The 15,455-nt window shown below is 53.1% G+C and overlaps 2 protein-coding genes across 8 annotated transcripts in view; one reads left to right on the top strand and one right to left on the bottom strand.

Annotated features, from left to right (window-relative positions):
• Window positions 1-11,013, top strand: part of ZNF236 (zinc finger protein 236) — a 50,052-nt gene extending 39,039 nt beyond the window's left edge. For 2 of the 6 annotated variants that reach the window (XM_029053066.1, XM_029053064.1), the window contains exons 26-33: window positions 251-430; window positions 2,323-2,463; window positions 3,392-3,579; window positions 4,466-4,597; window positions 6,282-6,479; window positions 7,224-7,353; window positions 7,475-7,651; window positions 8,730-10,270. In XM_029053066.1, coding sequence (XP_028908899.1) covers window positions 251-430; window positions 2,323-2,463; window positions 3,392-3,579; window positions 4,466-4,597; window positions 6,282-6,479; window positions 7,224-7,353; window positions 7,475-7,651; window positions 8,730-8,857 — 1,274 coding nt within the window. In that variant the 3' untranslated portion in view covers window positions 8,858-10,270. Of the gene's footprint in view, window positions 1-250; window positions 431-2,322; window positions 2,464-3,391; window positions 3,580-4,465; window positions 4,598-6,281; window positions 6,480-7,223; window positions 7,354-7,474; window positions 7,652-8,729; window positions 10,271-10,641 lie in introns of those variants that run through there. The other 4 variants (XR_003755475.1, XR_003755474.1, XM_029053065.1 and 1 more) reach the window with 4 other exon arrangements.
• Window positions 11,014-12,313: 1,300 nt separating this feature from the next.
• The window catches only part of LOC100092287 (myelin basic protein), a 49,909-nt gene continuing 46,767 nt past the window's right edge, over window positions 12,314-15,455 (bottom strand). For both annotated transcript variants that reach the window (XM_029052676.2, XM_029052675.2), the window contains 2 exons: window positions 14,668-14,799; window positions 12,314-14,045 (listed from right to left, as the gene is read on the bottom strand). In XM_029052676.2, the coding sequence (XP_028908509.1) occupies window positions 14,001-14,045; window positions 14,668-14,799 (177 nt within the window). In that variant the 3' untranslated portion in view covers window positions 12,314-14,000. The remainder of the gene's footprint in view (window positions 14,046-14,667; window positions 14,800-15,455) is intronic.

The raw sequence follows: 15,455 nt of genomic DNA, 5'->3' as shown, positions 1-15,455 counted from the left end.
CTGGGGATGTTTCCCCTCTAATGATTCTTTGGTGGAGCCACATCTGATTCTCCATTGTCTGGGAGCAATTCCCTGACGTAACGAGAGCCTTGGAGATTTAAGTTTGTCGACATTAGGGAGTTGGGATACCTCCCTTCCCCTGTACCACCAGAATGGTTGTAAATCCAATGGGAGTGGGTGGGAGAAGAAGGAAGCAGCGTTGAAGAGCTCAAGGATTTTTCTTCTGTCTTTTATTTCCCCCGACTCCTAGGCCCCCAGGATCTTTCTCAGGTCATGACCTCTCAGGGTCTGGTGTCCACCTCAAACGGTCAACACGAGATCACCCTGACCATCAATAACACGAGCCTGAGCCAGGTCCTAGCTCATGCCACTGGCTCCACCACGCCGACCTCAGCGGGTTCGCCGCAGGAGATCACTCTGACCATATCTGGTGAGAACGGGCGGGCTCCGAAGACTGTCGGTTGGGTTGGAGTGGACTGTCGGTTGGGAGGCGGGCCTGGGAGGACTGGGCTCTCAAGGAATCGGGGTGGTTTCTGTCAAAACTGGTGGAATTCAAGAAGGTTGCAGGAGATGGAAAAGGCTATAGCTTGATGAACAAGTGAACTACTTCACTAATTTCTCTGGCATTTCTCCGACCTCTATCAGCAGTCACTAGTGCCTCCTGGCTTAACCAGTTTGCACTGCTTAAAATGAATGTCTAGGGAATGGTGGATTTTAAATCCTCACAATTGGCTCTCTCTGCAGTGCTAATGAAGGGCAGACAACAAGGTTTCAACCCTATCTTGGATGTGCTTTAAGCCGCATTCCTGGCAGAGCCCTATCTGTTAACAGTTCACAGTCACACTGTGGTAGCTGTGTCCCTCTATTCTCCTATTGGATTCCATCCAAATAGCTAAACGGAAACCCACATTAGAACAGAAATGACCATGCCATCTCTTGGATTACTACATCCCTGGATACAGTGTCCCTTATTATTGAGTTTTAAAGTACTTGACACATCTAGTTTCCTCACCGGAGTTCTTCTGAGCTGTGTCAAGCCCTTTTCTGATTTGGACCTCACAGGGAAGTGTTCCTTCCAAAGTAATTGTGGTATTTGTTAAACACTTAGTGTGTCAAGCACCATTCCAAGTGCTGGGGTAGATACGAGTGATTAAGGTCAGACACGGTCCCAGTCCCCTATGGGACTCACAGTCTAAGTAGGAGGGAGAACAGGTATTGGATCCCCATTTCACAGTTGAAAAAACAGGCACAGAAAGGTCAAGTGTTGTACCCAAGGTCACACAAGCAGGCAAGTCACAGAACTGGGCATAGAACCCAGGTCCTCTGGGTCCCAGGTCTGTGTTCTTTCCACTAGGCCATGCCGCTCCGTCTTACTTTGCTTACCCCAAATTCAGTATCTGCATTTGCCTACAAGGCAGTTGGCTTCCCCAGAGCAGTGTGTGATCTATATATAGCATTTCAAAGTGAGGAAAATGAGTTTCTGGCTTTCAGTGTTTCTTTAGCAAGTTACAGTTGCCCTCATTCAGAGAAGTGCGTTCAAGGAACACAACAGTCCTTCCTCTCATGGTCACAGAAAGCAAAATGAACGAAATACTTAGATACTGTGAGTGTGTGGAAGTGAAACCTCCAAATTTTTCTACCTTTCCTCCTCTTACACGCAAGGAATTTTCAGGAACTCTGTGGCTTGAAGCTGGCTCAGATTGGTACCCTAGTGACTTGAAATTGCTGCCAAGCAGCAAGAATCAGCGGGCCTAGGAAATTGTCAACTTGGAACAGTTGACAGCTTTCTGGGGTACTTTGAATCCTGTTGGAGGTAGTGGGGGAATAGGAGTATCGGCTCTATATTTCTATTCGGATTCAGTAATGCTTTTTCTCCCTGAGGCTTGGGGCGGCATCCTTAGAATACTCTTGGAGGAAGTAAAAGTTCCTAATGGCCATTAGTGAAACTCCAAGTCCTCTGGTGCAGAGTCATGCATTTCCTGCCGATCTCTCCCAGTGTATGTGGAAATGGGGGCAGCCTGTGGTTTCCACTCTGCTCCTTCAGCAGCTCAGCTCAGTGGCCATGACGGGCTTATGCCTCCCTTCCAGGCAATGCTACATTAGCTGGGGAAGAGGACTCACTTTGCACCCCCTCGTTCCCTGGGGGAAACAGGCCTTCTTCATTCAGGCCAAGCTGGCTCTTGTGGGGATTATCAGCACATTTCTTTCTCTGAAGACTCTCATGTTGAAAGGGTGATTTGAGAGTTGTCACCCCACTTGGATTCTCATCACCATGCCTGCAGGCCAGTTGTTTCTGACACCTTAATGTCCATTTCTGTTCAGGTCAAGACCTTATCCAGCACAACCCCAGCGGAAGCATCAGGCTCTCATCCCCGGCTGTGAGCACCCAGCCCAATGCTGCCACCTTGACGATAAGCCACGACCAGCTGCTGTCTCAGAGCTCAGCCTTAAACTCCTCTCCAGGTATGCCGGGGCTTGGAGGGTCCACGGGGTGGATTGGGATCTCTGAATTCAGAATGGACAGATGAACATACTCTGAGGGGCAAAGCTCATCAGCCAGTCTCCCGACCAGCCCAGGCATGGCTTTTCTGTTATGAAAGACCCTTAGTAGTCAATTTGGTGAGGGGCGTAATAGCCCAGAAGCCGGGCTGGTGGCCACTTGGGAGCAAAGGACCAGTATATTCCCTCCTAGAACCATCCCTTCAGCCTCTCTCGTTTTCTCCCATCTTTGAACACATTTGTCCAACATCAAAATTATATTATTGAAATTTATAAATACATTATAAAGTATTTATATTAATGTCTGTCTCTCCTCTAGACTAAGCTCATTATGGGCAGGGGACGAGTCCACTCATTCTGTGGTATTGTACTCTCCCAAGTGCTTAGTAGAGTGCTCTGCACATAGTACATGCTCATAAATACCATTGTTTGATCACTGAGCAGAAGCCGTGCATTTCCCTTTCTAGGAGTGCTATCCAAATTGTAGTTAGCGCTCTGAGCCCAGAAGCGACCCCGCCCCCATCTTCCCTCCTACCCTCTCTGTCAACCTCCCTGCGAGGTCCAAGATGCCCCGGATGCTGGCCCTTGTACAGAGGCTTGAGTTTGTAGCCCCCGGCAGCAGCTTTTCCACTGGGAAGCTTGGTCCAGCACCGTCTGCGTTTCACAGGGAAGCTTGGATTGTTGGCTCCATGTTCATTGGCCAGCCTGGTTGACCTGGGTCCTACTGGCCTCTACTACCTCACCAGGGTTGCTGTGAGCCAGCTTCCCGAACTTCCAAAGCAGGGCACCGCCTCCCTGAAATCTGGGCCCCAACCCCAAAGTATCCAATAAAAAGCTGTAGGAGTGATATCTCTTGGATTTCTCCTCTCTCTTCTCTTTCTCTCTCCCCTAGAACTGAATGCAGCAACTGGAAGCCTTCCGGCACCTGCCCCCATGTCACCCCCACCCGTGTCTGCCTCAAACCTAGTGATGTCATCATCGGGAGTTGGGCCCGATGCCAGCGTCACCCTGACTCTGGCTGACACGCAGAGCATGCTGTCGGGAGGCCTCGATGCCGTCACCCTGAACATCACGTCGCAGGTAAGCTGAGCTGCTCCTTGCGTCAGTCCTACACTGGACTGCTTTAGGATGTGGTGAGAGGTATTAAAGGTGGGTGAGAGAATGAGGGCTTTCAGTTCAATCAAGAGCATCTATCGAACGTGTTCAGAATCATCACTTTGAAGTGACCCCCAGCCCTTTCCTCCTCTGTAAAATGGGGATTAAATTACTGTTCTCCCTCTCCATTAGGCTGGGAGCCCCATTTGGACAGGCTCTGTGTTTGTTCTGACTGTACCGTATGTAGTTGGCATATAATACCAGGACTCTGGTATTATGATTTGCCAAGCTTTGGGGTATGTTTAATCCTGTCATCCCAAAAGCCCCCCTCAGCCTCTGTGTGTGTGCGTGTGCGTGTGTCCACCTACCTACTCGATTTACTCATCTAGTCAGTTTTGTCCTTTTGACTGGTTGTTTTCTCTGACTCTTTTGAACCCAAGCCATGCTGGAAGGTATAGGGAAGCCTGCAGCTGCCAGTTGGCTTGGAGTAAGAAGATAAAGCTGTGCCGATGAAGAGTAGCTATGTTGGCCCCTTTTCCCCCAGCCACCTGAGTAGCATGTCCTTGCCGCTTGTGGATTAGCGGTGATGTGACGATGGAATCTCCTGTCCTAAGTGATAGATGAGTCTTAGTCCGGTCACGAAGATTCTGGGACCGTGGCTCAGCTTGGAGAACTTGGTTCCAGTGTTGGCGATTCTTGTAGGGCCCCTTGCGTTTTCCCGGCCAAGCAACTTTCCTCTGGGGCATGGAGGGCAGCGAGGTCTTAGGTGGGCAGGGACTTGGCACAGGCTGTGTGCTCCTTCAGGTTGAGTTTATCACACTGATGACCAGTGGAGCCCCCGGGCATCCTCTGACTGACCATGTCTCCTCAGAGCCAGCAGTTCCCAGCCCTCCTGACCGAGTCATCCCTTTCGAGCCCAAGTGGTGCCGGCCCACAGCAAGTGATCCTTGTGAGCCACACCCCGCATTCCACGACTCCCCACTCGGAGGACATCACTTTCCAGGTACGCCCCCACTGCCCTCTACAGGACCCCAGGACCATCTGCCTGTTCACTGCGGTACTCACTCTCCGCTGCTTCCTAGAGCCCCGGGCAATTTCCAAAGTGATGTCTTCCACCTCCTCTTCCGGGAGAATCCACCTCAGGGTGACACAGGCTCCTTCTGTTACTTTCAGTGATTTAACTAAATGTATTACACAAAACCACAATAAATGACCAAATCAGACGATCCAAGGTAACAGTGTTTTGCAAAATAGCTCAGCAGAACCCTTGGAAGGAGGCATCTGCACACTACCCAGGGCTCTAGGCACAGCATAAGCTAAATGGTTCTGCCATTATAATACTAATTATGGTATTTGTTAAGCACTTGCTATGTGCCAGACACTGTACTAAGCACTGACCTGTGCTAAATTGAAGTGGGCTCTAAGCACCCTATTCAAGTCAGTCACAGTATTTCAGAGGGAGAGAGGTGTTTAAGCTAAAGTCAGAACAGCGTGGCTCAGTGGAAAGAACACGGGCTTTGGAGTCAGAGGTCGTGGGTTCGAATCCCGGCTCAGCCACTTGTCAGCTGTGTGACTTTGGGCAAGTCACTTAACTTCTTGGTGCCTCAGTTACCTCATCTGTAAAATGGGGATTAAGACTGTGAGCCCCACGTGGGACAACCTGATTCCCCTGTGTCTACCCCAGCGCTTAGAACAGTGCTCGGACATAGTAAGCGCTTAACAAATACCAACATTATTATCTCCCCAAAATTTCTTAATACACTGGCAGAAAGACCTTTATAACAGATAGGGAGGTGGTGAGCTGCAGTTTCACCCCTGCTTAGACATTAAGGACCAAATATTGTGTATCCATTGGCTCTTTTTTTTTTAAAAAAAAAATTGTATTTGTCAAGCACTTACTATGTGCCAGGCATTGTATTAAGCACTGGGGTACATACAAGCTAATCAGGTTGAACACAGTTCCTGTCACAAAGAAGTGAAGTGACTTGCCCAAGGTCACAGAGCAGGTGAGTGGCAGAGCCGGGATTAAAATCCAGGTCCTTCTGACACCCAGGCCCCTACTCTATCCACTAGGCCTCACAGCTTTCCAAAGGGATCTTGTGAAAAGTCTGTCCTCATTGGATTTGGTAAAATCTAAAAAAGTTGTTCCCGTTAGCCACCATTGTTTTCAGCCCATCAGTGCCGATCAGTGGGGAAAGCTTCCTCTCAGAGTCACATTGCTTATCTGAAATCATTCATTCAATCGTACTTATTGAGCACTGTACTAAGAGCTTGGGAGAGTACAAAATAATAATAAACAGCATTCCCTGCCCACAACGAGCTTATAGTCTAGAGGGGAAGATAGACATTAATAGAAGTAAATATGTTACAGATATGTACATAAGTGCTGTGGGGCTGGACGGAGGGATGAATAAAGGGAGCAAGTCAGGACGACGCAGAAAGGAGTGGGAGAAGAAGAAAGGAGGCCATATTCAGGGAAGGCCACTTGGAGGAGATGTGGCTTCAATAAGGCTTTGAAGGAGAAGGGAGAGTAATTGTCAGATTTGAGGAGGGAGGGGGCAGGATACATTCTGGAGAGCAAGTGCCAGTTGGGCTCTCCTTGGGGGACTGAAGGTGGGGTGTGCGGAGCCTCTGTGGGGCTGGAAAACACGACCTGGGTGACAATGTCGTCCTATCGATTCCTCCAGGTGACGGAGGGCTCTCCCCCGCTGAGCCAGGGCAGCCCCACCGAGAAGGGGGGCCGTGGCCACCAGTGCCTGGAGTGCAGCCGCACCTTCCCCTCAGCCAGCACGCTGATGCACCACAGCAAGGAAGTTCACGGCAAAGAGCGGATCCATGTGTGCCACGCCTGCAGCAAAGCCTTCAAAAGAGCAACCCACCTCAAGGTACTTTCCCCAGGAGGCCTAGACTCTGGCACCAGAGGGGCAGGATGGGGCATAGCCTCCTTGCCTCTGGGCTAGGAAGCTTTGGAGCAGCCTGTGTAAAAGGTGTCTACGGCCTCCTCCTCATTGGGCTCTCTCATGGCGGGGTCCCCCAGGGCCGGGTGTCAGCTAGGAGGGATTGATTTCTCAGCGGCGAAGACAGCAGCTCATCTCCCTCATCCGTACATTTCAGATTCTGTGCTCTGGTTTTCTAGGATCAGTAATCAGTTGTATTTCTTGAACACTTAACTGTATGCCGAGCACCGTACTAAGCACTTGGGAGAGCACAGTATAACAGAGTTGGTGGACATGTTCCCTGCCCATAGCAAACTGAGTCTAGAGAATGCCTGAAGAAGGGGTCTAAAGCAGCAGAACTGTATCACCGCCTCATCTTCTGCTGGGCAGCCCTGGAGCCCATGAGAGCTGATATTGAGCCGGGCACGTGCTCTGGTTTCTGGCTTTCTGGTCACAGAGGCAGGGGTGGAGCGGGACTCGGGGTGGCCAGGAATTGGAGATTGTGGCTACGGGAATTTAGTGATCCCCCAAGGCTCGGCCCCCACCAGGTGTGGCCCGATCCCCACACGCCATGCCTGACTCTCCCAGCCGGGCCGGCCCCGGAGATCAGATAATCTGATTGTCCCACTCCGGCTCTCTCGGGGCTTAGCCCGCGTCTGGGTCCTCACCTCCCTGCCTCCCGGCTTGCACCAGGAGCACCTGCAGACCCACCAGGCAGGACCGTCGCTGAGCTCCCAGAAGCCACGGGTTTTTAAGTGTGACACCTGCGAAAAGGCATTTGCCAAACCGAGCCAGCTGGAGAGACACAGCCGCATCCACACAGGTAATGGCGGCCGGGTGGTTCCGTCTTGGAGGTCGGGTCTGACCAACGTATGGTGTCCAGAGCTCGGGGCTGCCACCATAAGAAGTGAGAGAGATTCCAGGGAGTTCTCTTTGTGGCCCAGGGGAGCGTCCATTCCACTGCACGCTCTGCGAGAAGGCGTTTAACCAGAAGAGCGCCCTGCAGGTGCACATGAAAAAGCACACGGGAGAGAGGCCGTACCGCTGCGAGTTCTGCGCGATGGGCTTCACGCAGAAGAGCAACATGAAACTGCATGTGAAGCGGGCACACAGCTTCACCGGTAGGTAGTTCTAGGAAGGCTCCAGGGGAGAGGGCCCCGCCACCACCGCCCAGGCCCACAGGCCCAGAGTGCCCTAGGTACAAGGTGTTCAGTGCTGTGTCACGTCAAAGAGGGAAGCTTCATTTCTCTAACCCAGTCACCGGCTCCCAACGGTACTGGGAAATTTCCCCTCTAGGCCTAGGCTGGACAGGGGTGTGGCATCTCAGCGACTGAGAATGGTGAGAAGCGGCCAGGTGCCCAGACCCGACGGCTTGGCCGAGCCCGTGGCCAGGGCCACATCCAGTGTTCTGATGCTTTTGAGTTGGGGATTTACCTGGAAAGTTGCCACCGTAGGGTGGCAAAGTCAGAACTTCTAAAGGGCAGTTTTACTCCGCCAGAATCAAGCCCTGTGAATTGCATTGTAGCTGAGCCCCTGGGGAAGGGTGGAGGGCATCTGGCTGGCCAATAGTAGACTGGCGGGGGGATTGGCAATTGGAAATGAAGTGACTCGTGAGAACCGAGGCTTCAAGGAGATGGTAATGCGAAGTGGTGGTGCAGCCCAGTACAGGGTGATCTCTCAAGGGACTCACTGCAAAGAAGGGCTGTGGCCCCACAGAGGGCCTTCCCAGCCACCCTTGCACGGTATTCAGACCTCACCTTCGGTAGTGCCACTCCGAGCCAGAACCCCCTGACTCCAGATCAGAGTGGGTTTGGAGGTCCCGTGAGGCCTTGAACAAACACTGTATTCATGTGAGTGGTGGCTGAGGTGGCATCTGTGAAGAACAGGAGACCTCAAATCAGCCGTCTCAGCCCATGTCTTCCCCTGACTCAGCTCCCTCTATCCATTGCTCCCTCTTACCAACTTCACACTGGCAAAGGAGACTAGAGCATCAGAGAGAGTTGACTCAAGTGGAGCCCTGGATTGATCCCCGGTGCCCTGATCCTCTCTGGGCTGGACCCCCCTTGGTCCACCCCAGGAAGGGCAGTCTGCCCAGCCAGCCACCTGCTATTTAATTAGTCATTTTCCTTTAAACTTGTAAAGAAGCCACGTGTTGGCTTGCTCTCAGCTCACTGCTCCCTCCTCTCCTGCCCACTGCAGGTGCCTTGCAAGAGTCGGGCGGCCACCAGGAGCCAGAAGGGGGAGACCTCAACCGAGCCCTTCGCCTGGAAGAGGTCGTTCAAGCGCCTGCCAGTGAATGGCAGAGCCTGACCAGCATCTTCCGGTGACGGTGGCCGGGACACCCGCAGGCGTCCGGAACTTGAAATCCTGAGGTCAGCTCGGAGCAAGCCAACACTTGGACTGTCCAGTCAGAGCAGCTTCCCACCAGAAAATGTTCCCAGTAGAGGGGTTAGTCACTTACTAAAAAACCATCTAAAGAATCCTTGTCTTTCACAGGCTTGTAGGAGAGAGTAGGAGCAAGGTGCACTGCTCTGGACCGAATGGTCGACAAATCAGAGAACTCAGGTAGATGCTTCAGGCTCGTCTCACCTTCTCACCACCGCCAGCCTGTCCGGTCAGACCACGAGCCGCCGGGCCCCCAAAAGTCGGACTGCAGACCGGGCCATTCCATCAGCGCAAGGCGACCCAATTCCTTGGGCTCGTAAACACAGCGATAGCAAGCTTTCCGGAAGCAGAGAGCCAACTCATTCTTCACGTTTTACATCTGAAGAAGCGTAGCGTGGAAGGAGAGGCGTCTCGCCAGATGGATTCTACAGGATGGGGTTACAGTGCCCGGAAAGGTTCTTTTCCTATTTATTTCCCTTGGGAGCATTTGAGGAGTAGTGGGAAGGGCAGACTCTCCAGGCCGCGCAGCGAACTGAGTGGCTGCCTGAGAGACACGGCTGGACCGAGTCTCTTTTGCAGCCCAGGCAACCCTCCACGCGCTGGCCGAAACCCGGGCGCCGTGGGCCCTTCCACCCGACCCCCAGTGGCTAAAGACGAGCCAGTTTGGGAAGTCGGGGAGACGAGGCTGTGTCTGACGGGGGCATTTCCAGCCAGGGCGGAGGGCTCTGCTGATAACCAGGGTCAGGCAGGCTGCTTGCTGTGGGTAGCACAATCAACGTGTTAGAGGCAGAAGGTCAAGCCTAACCAACCCTGGAGTGGCAGTCTGAGGGGAGCCAGCCCAGACTCCCCGACAACCGGACCCAAAGCACCCGTTTCCTCCTGCATCCCCATCCGGGGCATGGTGCTCAAAGGCGGGGCTACCTTGGCTTGAGTGAAACGACCTGGAAAAGGTTCTGGGACTGAGTGGGGTGTGGCCCCTCTGGGGGGAGTCCGAGACCCAGTGAAGTCGAGCGTCCCGCCCCGCCATCTCACCCTTTCTACATTCCAAAGATAGTGGAAGACTCTTGGCTTCGTTTTAGTTTGCCGTTGGAAATTATTTATATGTCCTCTCTATAAATATCTATGTGTGTATGTGTGTGTGTATGCGTGCGTGAGTGCGTGTGTGTATGTGTATATATATATAAATATTTATATAAATATATAAAACATAAATGGGCCTCTGTGTGGCCAGCCAGTATATTTTGTAAATACAACTGCAGAGAAGGTCCAAATCCAATTTTAAACGTCACACGAGCACTTCCAGATCAGTATTGGACTCATTTTATTAATAAATGAATATTCATCTTACTGTCAAAGCTGGGTTTTATTTTCCTGCTGGGTCCTGGTTGCCCCCTCCACCTGTGTAATGAGGTGGGAGCTAGGTTGTGGGTTCAGCTTTGCCTTCTGGGAGAGAAGGTTGCTTCCCCTCCCCAAAGGAAGAGACGCTGTGGAGCTGAGGTTCCATTGGGATGATTTCTGGTTTCTTTGGAGCCTCTACGTGTGTGTACCCAGTTCCTCTAAAGCTACTGGAGTAGAAACATCAACACTTGTTAGGTGGAACTATTTAAAACTAAAATACGTTAAATATTAATTTTTTTCAGACTCCTCTGTCTAGTCTTTATTTTTTATTTTTTGAAAAAGTAAAAAAGAAACTGCCTTATCTGGATTAATTTTCTTATGATTTTAGATTGTGATCAAGCCAGAGAAGCTCCTTCATGCACGGTTCATGTCACTTCAGACCAGCTGCCTGTTTGGGATCTGGAGCTATTTGTTCAGGCACTTTTCCTGGGAAAAAACCACGGAAAAGAACCGCTGAATAGATACTGAATGCGTTTTCACCCATTCCCCACGTTTGTTTTTTGACCCTAGGTAAGAAGACATCGCAATCTTAACCGGACCATCAGAGCATGTGCAGGCTTGTTGCATGTTCAAACTGTCATGCCTGCAAAGTAGGCTTTTGTTCTCAGACATGCATCAGAGGCAGGAAATATCGATTGGAATTCATGTCTTGAGAAAAATGCTGGAAAATGGGAGTAAATCATTCATTTGGGCAACTTGATGAGTGACCCTGCCTGACCTTTTATTCTTGGACACCTAGATTTAAACAGAAAAGTTGCGTGAGAGCAGTTATCCTCTTGATGAACCTTATGGGTGACGGGTTTGGAAGGAAAGGATCCCTCCCCGCTGTCGGTCCTGGGGACCTTCCCCCTACCTGACCTGGACCTGGACCAATCCCTCTGTCCAGGGCCCTGTTTCCCCAGGCATTTCACTCATTATCAGTGGTATTTATTGAACACTTACTAAGTGCAGAGCACCGTACTAGGTACTTGGGAGAGTCCAATACAACAGAGTTGGTGGACACATTCCCTGCCCATAATGAGTTTACGGCCTAGACTGGGGGAAGGTAGGACTCATGATTAAACACTTAAGGGGCTGCATTTCAGACTGTCAGCGGGAAACCTTTGACCCATCTGGCAGAGGACTGAAGAATGCAGTTGGGGTGTTGGGGTGTGGTGGGAGAATAGAATAAAAGGGAGCTGAACAGGAAAAAATGAAGGAGAGGAGAGAGCTGATTGAGTGTCTTAAAACCTAGGGCATATTTTCTGTTGGGGGCTTCTCACAACCTTCCCCTCCCAACCTTACTCCACCAGACCACAGCTCCCCCCACCGTCAAACCCTCTTGAACATCCTTCTGTCAGGAAAGCTTTCCTTGATTGATCCCCACTTCCCTGACAGATGGTCAGGTAATTCATTCTTTAGTTTGGTTTTGCTCTTGCTTGTTGGGTCTCTCTTCCCTCTTGTTCCCACAGTAAGGATACATCCTGTATCTGTTTGCTTCCCCTACCGGAACTATAACTCTTTTGAGGATAAGGACCGTGTTGTGAACTTTCGTGGTATGTTCCCAAGAATGTAGTAGAGCACTCTTTACGGTAAGAGCCAATTCAGGGCTGTGCACAATGTAGATGCCCAATACAGCATCTGCTCACCCAGTGGTCACTCAGATGCTAAGGTCTGGTACCCAAGGACTGGTACGAGGAGAGATCCATATCGATCAGTCGTACATCCCCAGGGCTTGCAGGAAGCAATCACAGGGGGCAGTTAAGGGTGGAAATGATTTTGCTGTTCAGTTGAATAGTCAAATCCTTCCTTTGAAGTAGAACCACCTCCATCCTCTCCTCTTCAAACTGTTACACTGGGGTCAGTGACTACCTCCCAGAGGTGGGCAGCAGGGTCCTAACCATGCCATAAACTGGGAGGTGTGTCTGGTAGTCAAGGGTTTGCAGGAGCAAGCTCCACCCACCCTAGAACCTGGGCGTTAGCACGGGCAAACCGAGTCTCACAAAATGAAGGACGTCCCATGCAAACACCATTAAACGTTTATTATTTTATTTCAATAACATTTGAGATGGGAGAACATCAGTGTATATTTTAAACGAAACTCGCAACGCGGCAGAGTTTACTTTAGGGGTGAGGCCACAGAGAGAAAAACGCCAGGAGCCAGCAGGCAAAGCGCAAAAGACGGAATGGGGGTGTGCCGAATGCTTAGGGTAGCTATTAGCCGCCCCCTCCTTGAGCTTTGCTCTGAGTTAAGGATTCACCAGCGTGGTTACACGGTTAGAGGGGGAAATGGTTAGAAGGGAAGCAGAATGTCATGTTTCTGTTCTGGTGGCCTGGGCTGCCCCCTCGACCGCAGGGAGGCCGTAGACCGGCTTGGGAGCGCGGTGGGGCCTGGAGGGGGACGGCGCCGGCTGGTCGAAGTTAAAAAGGACGAGCAGGCTCTGCGCCTGCAACAGTGCAATTGAGAAGGGCTTGGCTGGGTCTTCCCCAGTGGCCGTGGGCAGATCCCCCAGGGGGCCGAGGGCCGCCTTGTTAGACTCTGGGGCTGGGGGAGATTTGCCAGGGGATTGGGGTTGGGGGCGGCTACGGTTCACAGGTAACTTTCTCGGATCTCAGGGCGGGCCGGAGGACCCCTGCCCCTCTGCCTAGGCCGGACACTGGCCTGCCGGACCCCACGGTGCACCAAGAAACGCCTCCAACAGCCCCCCGCACACACACCCCAAGGGGGGGGGGGGGGGTGGGCTCACTCTGGGAGTGGCTCACGGCCGGGCTGGCTCGGGGGGCCAGGCTCGCTCACTGCCTAGGACACGGCAGCGGCCTTCAGCCTGGTGGTCCAGGGGCCGCGCCATGCGCCCGGCCATGCCCCCGGACTCTAGGGGCGGCTCTGGGCGGCGGCCTGGCCCCGCTCGAGTGGACAGCCCAGCGCAAGTCCAACACCCTCTCTGTCTCGCTGCTCCCTTTCAGATGGGTTTGGGGGTGATGAGCCGATGCTGGTTGGGAAAGGACGGTCCGGCGGGGTCTCCGCCGGCTCCCCCTTCCCCAGACTGCCCTCTGCATCACTGGATTCCCACAATTAATTGCTCATCTCGCATCTCACGTGCCTGAACCGCCCATGCTGGCTGACCGCTCCGCCAAAGGGAAAGGTGAGGGGTGCTGGGGCATGGGAGAGAGGAAAGCGGGCTCAGGGGAGAGAATGGGGAGCAAAAGAGTAGGGTGCAGGCTCAGGGATGGAGAGAGGGGAGGTGAAAAGAGGGGGTAGAGAGAGGGGAAAGGGAGGAAAAGAGGGAGGGCGAGAAAGGGAGAGAGGCAGAAAGGGAGAGAGGAAGGGAAGGATTTTAAAAGCAAAACCCAGCCCGTTTGGACCCACCACCCACCTCTGCTCCTGCCCCTCTGCACCAGCTCCGGGGGACAGGGCGGGGTCCTGGCCCTGGCAGGGCCTGCCCGGCGGCGAGGGCGAGGGCCAGGAAGGGCAGAGGGCGGCCCAGGGCCGGGGAGCTGGCCCTCATTAGCTGGGGGGGAGCGGGACCGGGACCCCGGCCCCAGAGAAGCCTCCTGCGTCTTCATCCACAGACCCAGGCGGGCTCGGCCCCCAACATGCTTGGCCGGCCGGGGGTCGGCCAGGTCTTGGGTGAGAGGCAGGTGTGGGAGGTTAGCGGTTTTAGGCGTAGGGTTAGGAAGCTGAATACACTGTGGAGACCTCTGGGAGCATCAGCGTCTGGCCATGGGGGATCCGGACCGACTGTCTCTTCCACCCTGTGGGCCGAAAGAGAACAGCGAGCGTCAGGGTGGCCCCGGCATTAAGTGCCCTCTGTGTGCCAAGGACTGTCCTAAAGGTAGATACAGGGTAATCACGTTGTCCCACGTGGGGCTCACACTTTTAATTCCCATTTTACAGATGAGGTAACTGAGGCACAAAGAAGTGAAGTGATTTGCCTAAAGTCACACAGCAGACAAATGGCGGAGCCAGGATTAGAACGTGGTTTAGTGGAAAGAGCATGGGTTTGGGAGTCAGAGGACGTGGGTTTTAATCCCTGCTCCGCCACCTGTTTGCTATGTGACCTTGGGCAAGCCACTTAACATTTCTGTGCCTCAGTTACCTCATCTCTAAAATGGGGAGTAAGACTGTGAGCCCATGTGGGACAAACTCATTACCTTCTATCTACCCCAGTGTTTAGAACAGTGCTTGGCATATAGTAAATGCTTAACAAATATAATTACTACTATTACTCTGTCCTCTGACTTTCAAGCCCTGACAGAGGTGGATTGGGATTGGGGGGGGAGCTCTGGGAGTGTGGGACACCGGTCCACACCCAAAAGACCACTCCCTTCACCTCCACCACGGGACCCCTGCCTGCTGCGCACGGGACCAACCTACCAGCTTGAAGATTCTGGAAAGTGTGCCCTGGCCGGTCTGGTAGCCTCCCTTGTAGCCCTTGTGGGCGGCTTTGTAGTCCGAGGTCCTGCCACCGTAGCCGTAGCCGTAGCCGGACTTCGGCCCTTCGGCGCCCTGAGGATGGAGAGGGATGGGGCAGGGGCTCAAGGTCAGGCTGGGGGACCCAGGGGCCGAGGGTTTTTCGAAACAAAAAAATGAGAGTGCGAAAGAAGAAAGCGCAGTGGCCCCTTCCACCAGGACCTGTCCCCGCTGCCCTGCGGAGAGAGAAGCCACGTGGGAACATGGGAACGTGGGAACCACTCTGTGGGAGCGAGCCTGCCGGAACCTGCCCTCGGGGGATGCTGCCACAGGAGAAAGCCCCCTTCTCTCCACTCTTTCGTGGGTGCCGAACCCCGGGATATTGGCAGAAAACTCCCACTTTCCTCCTCTCCGTGTGCGGGAAGAGGTTCTCCGGAATGCGTTCCCAGGCGCGGAATAGAGGTGCGAGGGAGCAGTCCTCGTCCTCCAGCCGGCCTCCTGGAAGAAGAAATGGGCGGGAACAAGTGGGGGGAGGGCATCAGGGGTCAGAATCCAATCTCTGGGCTGTCTCGGACGTCCACGGGCAGCATTAGGCGGGCAGCTGCTTCCCACCGGACCCCCAGAGCTCCTTCTCTGGCCTGCAGGGTCCTGCGCTTTGGAGGGAGAATCTCCCCATTCCCCCCACCTTCCCTCCTCCCCAAGACCCTGGAGATGGGTGGGGAAAGCTGCGTGTCTTCCAAAAGCCTTAAGGG

The sequence above is a fragment of the Ornithorhynchus anatinus genome, chromosome X2 (genome assembly GCF_004115215.2).
Source record: "Ornithorhynchus anatinus isolate Pmale09 chromosome X2, mOrnAna1.pri.v4, whole genome shotgun sequence".
NCBI classification, from domain to species: domain Eukaryota; kingdom Metazoa; phylum Chordata; class Mammalia; order Monotremata; family Ornithorhynchidae; genus Ornithorhynchus; species Ornithorhynchus anatinus.
This window is presented reverse-complemented; position numbering and strand designations above follow the sequence as displayed.